Source organism: Erythrolamprus reginae, chromosome 9 (genome assembly GCF_031021105.1).
Source record: "Erythrolamprus reginae isolate rEryReg1 chromosome 9, rEryReg1.hap1, whole genome shotgun sequence".
In the NCBI taxonomy this organism is placed as follows: domain Eukaryota; kingdom Metazoa; phylum Chordata; class Lepidosauria; order Squamata; family Dipsadidae; genus Erythrolamprus; species Erythrolamprus reginae.
The window spans coordinates 53,233,788-53,241,752 of record NC_091958.1 but is presented as its reverse complement, the minus strand read 5'-3'; the positions used below and the strand labels follow the sequence as shown (position 1 = coordinate 53,241,752).

At 44.6% G+C, this 7,965-nt stretch overlaps 1 protein-coding gene across 1 annotated transcript in view; it reads left to right on the top strand.

Annotated features, from left to right (window-relative positions):
* The first annotated feature begins 261 nt into the window (after positions 1 to 261).
* The window catches only part of SLC29A4 (solute carrier family 29 member 4), a 19,733-nt gene continuing 12,029 nt past the window's right edge, over positions 262 to 7,965 (top strand). Inside the window, 4 exon segments of the mRNA XM_070760183.1 lie at positions 262 to 336; positions 5,490 to 5,665; positions 6,238 to 6,369; positions 7,956 to 7,965. The exon segment at positions 7,956 to 7,965 is cut by the window's right edge and continues 104 nt beyond it. Coding sequence (XP_070616284.1) covers positions 5,500 to 5,665; positions 6,238 to 6,369; positions 7,956 to 7,965 — 308 coding nt within the window. The 5' untranslated portion in view covers positions 262 to 336; positions 5,490 to 5,499.

The following is a 7,965-nucleotide window of genomic DNA, read 5'->3' as shown; positions in this document are numbered from 1 at the left end:
AGCCAACGAGGAAGGCGCTGAAGGGAAAGCGGGTCGCAGGAGGACAAGAGAAAGGCGAGAGGAGGAAGAACAAGTGAAAGGAGGGAGGGAGCGAGGGGGAGAAGAGCAGGGGGCCGTCCTGTCCCTCGCCCCCCTTCCACCACCCGCGCGTCCCCTAGCTTTCCTTCCCCCCCCCCCTGCCCAGAAGGAGCGCGCTTGGAGCAGCCGAGGGGCGCCCATGGAAAGTCGCCCGGGCCAGGCGCGAGGCTGAGAGAGCCCGGCCGCCGGTGAAAAAAAACAGGCGACGGCGCTGCGGCAGCCGGCAAGAGCCAACGCTGGAGCCGGGAGCCAGCAGAGGTGAGCTCGAGCCGGCCGTGGGGCAGAACAAGGAGGGAGAAAAGGAAACTGGGGACGCAGAGGGGGCGACGCGCGCGTAAAAACCTGTTGGCGCCGCATCCTACGGGGAAGAGTCTGGCCTTTGTGTCCGACGGTGGCGGCGGGTGAGGGGGGGGGGCACAAAGAGAGGGAGGGGAGAAGCTCGGCTGGAGTGAGGGGACCGGGTGTGGGGGGGCTCTGCTGCGGTCGGGGAACCTCCAAACTAGAAGGTCCCCCCTCCACATCTCCATACGCAACACAGCCTGGGTAGGTGGCCTTTCGCCTTTTTCTGAGGAGAGAGAGATGATACATAGGTCCCCCCCCCCGTCGCCACCCCCCCCCCCCCGTGACTGCTGGCTCCTGAGCCTCAGCCCCTCCACTCTCAGCCTTTCGGCCTGCCTGCTTCTCCTCCAAGCTGGTGTCCTCTCTGAAGAATAGAGGATGGATAGAATTCTTTGTTGGCCAAGTGGGATTGGACACACAAGGAATTTGTCTTTGGTGCATAGGCTCTCAGTGAGCATAAAAGAAAATAGACAGAATAGAAGAATGGAATAGAATAGAAGAGAAGAGAAGAGAAGAGAAGAGTTCTTTGTTGGCCAAGTGGGATTGGACACACAAGGAATTTGTCTTTGGTGCATAGGCTCTCAGTGTGCATAAAAGAAAATAGACAGAATAGAAGAATGGAATAGAATAGAAGAGAAGAGAAGAGTTCTTTGTTGGCCAAGTGGGATTGGACACACAAGGAATTTGTCTTTGGTGCATAGGCTCTCAGTGTGCATAAAAGAAAATAGACAGAATAGAAGAATGGAATAGAAGAGAAGAGAAGAGTTCTTTGTTGGCCAAGTGGGATTGGACACACAAGGGATTTGTCTTTGGTGCATAGGCTCTCAGTGTGCATAAAAGAAAATAGACAGAATAGAAGAATGGAATAGAAGAGAAGAGAAGAGAAGAGTTCTTTGTTGGCCAAGTGGGATTGGACACACAAGGAATTTGTCTTTGGTGCATAGGCTCTCAGTGTGCATAAAAGAAAATAGACAGAATAGAAGAATGGAATAGAAGAGAAGAGAAGAGTTCTTTGTTGGCCAAGTGGGATTGGACACACAAGGGATTTGTCTTTGGTGCATAGGCTCTCAGTGTGCATAAAAGAAAATAGACAGAATAGAAGAATGGAATAGAATAGAATAGAATAGAATAGAATAGAATAGAATAGAAGAGTTCTTTCTGGCCAAGTGGGATTGGACACACAAGGGATTTGTCTTTGGTGCATAGGCTCTCAGTGTGCATAAAAGAAAATAGACAGAATAGAAGAATGGAATAGAAGAGAAGAGAAGAGTGGAGTTCTTTGTTGGCCAAGTGTGATTGGACACACAATGAATTTGTCTTGGTGCAGATGCTCTCAGTGTACATAAAAGAAAAAGAGACATTTGTGTCAAGAATCATGAGGTCCAACAGTGACTGTCATAGGGGTCAAAGAAGCAACGAGGAAACAATCAATATTAATAAAAATCTTAAGAATGTTCTCTGAGCTTTTTGGTTTTCTTGCGTTTCATGCCCCGAGTAGGTAACTTCATCAGTTTTAGGAGGGAGCTGGGTTTGCAATGTGGAGGAGGAGGGGGAAGGAGGAGGAATAAGAGGAGGATTGTGGTATCCTTGGTATTCTTTGAGCTTGGTTGTTTTCTTGCGTTTCATGGCCTGACTAGGTAACTTCATCAGTGATAGGAGGATTTTTTTTTAAATTATTTATTTATTTATTTATTATTTATTTATTTTTATTTATTTATTTATTTTTTTATTTTAAAAAAAATCAGTGATAGGAGGAAGCTGTGTTTGCAATGCGGAGGAAGAGGAGGAGGGGTATTGGATCCTTGGTACTCTTTGAGCTTGATTGCTTTTTCTCGCAGATGTTTCATTACCCAACTATGTAACTCCATCATCAATAGAGGGGGAGTGTGGTTTCAAGGGAGGAAGAGGAGGAGAAAGAGAAGTGTGGGGCCCTTCATATTCTCTGACCTGTTGTTGTTTATTTTTCTCATGGGCTAAAAAAAACAGTTAGCACAAGGTTAACTAAGCACAACTTCAACCCGCTAACAATAACAGCTGCAGGGCTTCCCAATAGTAGCTCAAACTTTAAAGAAAATTATCTCCTTCCACAAAGGAGAACGTCCTTAAAGGATGGTGTTGTGATTCCGTCTGAGGCCCCTCAGGGAACGGCTGATCCTCTGCCGGCTTCCTGCTCAGAGGGGGAGGAGGAGGAACAGGAGGTTCAGGCAGACGGGGAGGAGGAATCTCAGGCTGAGGAAGAGGGGGAACAGCCAGATTCCCCCGAGAGGGAGCTCTCCCCCAGCAAGCAGCCTGGATTCCTTAGAGGAAAATGCACAACCAATAATCGATCTCCGGCAGAGAAGAGCAACACAACGAAGGGGACAATTAGCCAGGTACTTTCAGCACTAAAGAGGCAACAGCTGGGTTTGGGTGTGGTGCTCTCTGGAAAGGCTGAAAAGGCAGACCCACCCTTCCTGGCTCGTGGAGTATTATCTTTGGGAGTCCTGGGACCTGGCTGTGATCTTTGGCGTCTTGGAATTCTGGTTTGTGACTTTGAATACTGAAACCTTGGGGGGAAAAGGTGTGGGTCTTATTCTCTACAGTGGTGGGTGTGCCAGCAAGAAGTCTGCTGTATTGTCTGGCCATCAGGACTCTGCTGTGAAGTCTCATAGCCTGCCTGTTGGGAAGAACAGGTTTTTCTCTGTGTTTATTTTTCAAACTATAAAGTGCTTTTGCTTTTACCAGCGTGTCTGGATGCTTTTTCCAGTTGGTGTTGAAGTCTGGGGGCACCCAGACAGAACAGATGCTAGTCAGCTATAAAAAAAAAAAAGGAGTTTGAATTTTCCAGAGGATACCTTGCCATACTTTCTCCCCAAAGGAAGGGAGAAGCAGACTGTTTGTTTTTGCACTCTGCAGATTAAAAAGAGGGTTATGAAATACGATAGATAATGTTAATGCAAGTGCTCCCTATTGTCAGCCCCGAGAAATTAAGAATCTTGCTCAGATGTTATTCCAGGAAATTGGTCGAGCGAGGAGCTTATCAATGGTGCAAATTTGCATGTAGGAAAAAAACGGAAGGGTTGGGCTGTTGCTGCTGAAAATATGTTATTCCGCAGTCGAATTCTGACTTTTGGACGTCTTGTGGACTAGGACCTTGTTTAGAGGTGAAATCCTACTAGGAAGTGTTTCTTCTGAAGTCATGCTTCCAGGGCAAAAATAAGTTTGGCCAAGAATAGCAAAGAGGATTTTAAAAATGGGAGAAAGCAAAATACAGTGGTACCTCTACTTACGAACTTAATTCGTTCCGTGACCAGGTTCTTAAGTGGAAAAGTTTGTAAGACAAAACAATTTTTCCCATAGGAATCAATGTAAAAGCAAATAAGGCGTGCGATTGGGGGAAACCACAAGGAGGGTGGAGGCTCTGTTTCCTCCCAGGAGATTCCTAGAGAGGCCCCATGGAGGCTTCAACCCGCCTTTTCCAGCCATGTTTCCTCACAGGAGATTCCTAGAGAGGCCCCATGGAGGCTTCAACCTGCCTTTTCCAGCCCTGTTTCCTCACAGGAGATTCCTAGAGAGGCCCCATGGAGGCTTCTCCCTGCCTTTTCTGGCCCTGTTTCATCCCAGGAGATTCCAGAGAGGCCCCACGGAGGCTTCTCCCTGCCGTTTCTGGCCCTGTTTCCTCCCAGGAGATTCCTAGAGAGGCCCCATGGAGGCTTCTCCCTGCCTTTTCCAGTTACAGTTTTGGAGGCTCAGGTTTGTAAGTGGAAAATGGTTCTTGAGAAGAGGCAAAAAAAATCTTGAACACTCGGTTCTTATCTAGAAAAGTTCGTAAGTTCTTCTGCCGGTAGGGCCAGAGCTAACCACAACAGTAAGTAGAGGTGTTCGTAGGTAGAGGTATCATTGTACAAGAAATTCTCTACTTACAACCACAACTGAGCTGCTGCACACTGCTGGCTTGTATTTAAATGATTGTCCACTAGGACTCCAAGATCCCTCTCCCACTTACTACTGTTGAGCAAGGCACCACATGTACTGTACCTCTGCAAGAACCATGCTTCTCTGGATGCTTTGTACTTCCAATGGCTGAAAGAGGCTAACTTCACTGAGGAATACTTGCCTTCAAAAAGTATTGCAGAAAAGTGTGTAATTCTGATGACTCACCAAGACAACCATGAAGATGGATGGTACAAAAACAATTGCTGCCAACCTGCCTTCCATTGATGACCCATTTACTGCACGGGTCCAAAAGAGGATGGTGAAAATATTTATGGACCTCTCACATCCTGGACATAAACTTTTACAACTCCTACCCTCAAAACGTCGCTACAGAGCACTGCACACTAAGACAACTAGACACAAGGACAGTTTTTTCCCAAAGACCATCACTCTGCTAAACAAATAATTCCCTCAACACTGTCAAACTTTTCACTAAGTCTTCACTTCTATTATTACTAGTTTTTTTCTCATCATTCCTATCATCCATCTCCTCCCCCTCATGCCTGTATGACCCTAACCTGTTACTTGTATCCTTAAGATTTATATTAATATTATTTCCTGATTGCTTATTTGTACCCTATGACAAACATTGTGTTGTACCTCATGATGCTTGACAAATGTATCTTTTATTTTATGTACACTGAGAGCATCTGCACCAAAGGCAAATTCCTTGTGTCCAATTACACTTGGCTAGTAAATAATTCTATTCTATTCTATTCTATTAAATTCTGTACTATACTATACTATACTATACTATACTATTACTATACCACACCACACCACACCATACTATTACTGTTACTATACTATACTATTACTATTACTATACTATACTATACTACACTACACTACACTACACTATTACTATACCATAACATACAATACCATACTATACTATACTAATTCTATTCTATTCTTAATTTCTGTTCTGTTTCTGTTTCTACTCTGTTGTTCTGTTCTGTTCTGTTCTTATATTCTATGCTATTCCAAATTTTATTCCAAATTCTGCTCTATTCTAGTCTATATTCTATTCCATTCTATTCTATATCCTATTCTATATTCTATATTCTATTCTACTCTACTCTTCCAACGTCTAGGTCAACAGCCATGGGTTCTGTGGGAGGAGACCACCACTTCAAGGATGGAACTCCAGTGGTGACCCCTGAAGGGAACATTGTGATGAGCTTTAGTTTTGACAGCTACCAGCTGGAAGAAGAGGAGCTCCAGGAGAAGACAGGTCATACCAAAGGAGTCCTCACGTTCATGGAGCCAGGTAAGAGTTGAAGAGATGGCATGAGACCTCAGCAGATGACGTTCCCATGGGGAGTAGGGCTTTTCGGGATAGCAACTAAACATCCTTCAGGGTTTTTAGATGTTGTGACTCCTTTCTCTTATATGATGGACTCCTGTTTGAGTTTCCAGGATGATTCTCATGCAACCTGGCTTCCATGTTGATAAAGTCTAGTCTCGTAGGGTATTCTGTTTCGAGTGGAGGAGTGAAGGGCTCTTCTGGTGAAGTATCTTTGGACATTTTCAAGGGTGTTAATGTCTGAGATGCGATATGGGTTCCAAACAGATGAGCTGTATTCGAGGATGGGTCTGGCGAAAGTTTTGTAAGCTCTGGTAAGTAGTGTGAGGTTGTCGGAACAGAAGCTACGTAGGATTAGGTTAACAACTGTTGAAGCCTTCTTGGTGATGTTGTTGCAGTTTCGGAGTTCATAGTAGACTTTCACCGCAGGGCAGCAAAGCCCAAGGAAGCACAAGCTGACAGCTGCTTAGTTTCACATAGCAGCTGCTTAATTTAACTTATTACCTTTTTTTCTTTATTTTAATTTCCGGGCTTAGTCTGTGAAAACCCTGAGCCTCAAGATCGCTACCATGGAATCTACTTTGCCATGCTTCTTGCTGGCGTCGGCTTCCTTTTGCCTTACAACAGCTTTATCACCGACGTCGATTACCTTCACCACAAATACCCAGGTAGGAGTCCTTTTCCCATATTCCAAAGTTCAAAGGAAATGGAGCCCGTCCCTTAGGAATCCAGGTTGCAACGCCTTGGTCTCTCCAGCCTTGATATATAGATAGATAGATTCTACGGTTCCACATAAAGAGCTGATAGATAAATTAGTGAAGATTGGACTTAATCCCTGGATAGTTCAGTGGATTTCAAGCTGGCTGAAGCATAGACATCAGAGAGTTATTGTTAATGGCGAGTATTCTGAGTAGAGACAGGTTACAAGCAGTGTGCCACAAGGGTCTGTTCTGGGTCCTATTCTTTTTAATATGTTTGTGAGTGACATAGGGGAAGGTTTGGTAGGGAAGGTTTGCCTATTTGCCGATTACTCTAAAGTGTGCAATAGGGTTGATATTCCTGGAGGGGTCTGTAATATGGTAAATGATTTAGCTTTACTAGATAAATGGTCAAAGCAATGGAAACTGCAGTTTAATGTTTCCAAATGTAAAATAATGCACTTGGGGAAAAGGAATCCTCAATCTGAGTATTGCATTGGCAGTTCTGTGTTAGCAAAAACTTCAGAAGAGAAGGATTTAGGGGTAGTGATTTCTGACAGTCTCAAAATGGGTGAGCAGTGTATAAAATCATGCATGGGATAGAAAAGATGGATAGAGAAAAATCATTTTCTCTATCACACCATACTAGGACCAGGGGACCCTCCCTAAAGTTCATAGGTAAGAAAGTGAGGACAAATAAAGGGAAATGTTTCTTCACCCAGAGGGTCCTTGGTTGATGGGATTCCCTTCCAGAAGAGATCGTGACTGCTGTCAGCCTGGAGAGCTTCAAGGCAGGATTAGACAGATTCATGGATGCCATGGGTATTGGTGGTTAAATTGATGTTCATGTGCCGCCTGTATGCTGGTTGAGGCAAGCAGGGTTCCTTTGGGTCCCATTTATTGGGGGTCAAGGGAAAGGGAGGGTTTTGGTTTTGCCTTCCCTTTCTTCTCAAGATTCCCATTGACAATGGGTGGGCCACTGTGGGGATACAGGATGCTGGACTCGATGGGCTTTGGCCCCATTCGGCAGGTCTCTTCTTAGGTTCTTATGTTTATGTTCTCCAACTAGAATGTTTGAAAGCTTTTGTGGAGCTTTTTTATGGAATGGAATTGTTCTGTTACAGCACCTAGCCCCCCAGGAATCAGATGCAGACCCCCAGTTTTAAATAATAAAGGATTTACTATGTGCAAGGAATATTTACAGTTAAAGTCTTTTCAAAATGAAACCAAAGTCTTTTAACAGCTTCTCTGTATTGCTGTTAAAGTCTTACCAGCTGGCTAGAGTCCCAGAAAGAGATAAGCATGGCAATAGTTACCCAGCTGGGAATAATATGCAAAAGTACAGAAGTTATCTGAAAGTACGGATCTCCACAGAAAGCCAAGAATGTGAATGGTTTTTTTTTCATCTGTTGAAACCTCCTACCAAGCTGGATTATGATTTTTCTTGGTTTTGGTTTAGTGTCTTGTGTCAACTCAATCAATTTGAGCCCACCCTTGTGAAGCCAAGCCCTGGTTTAACAAGATGTATGCACCAAGGTGTTGTGTCTTTTCTGCAGGGACCTCTAT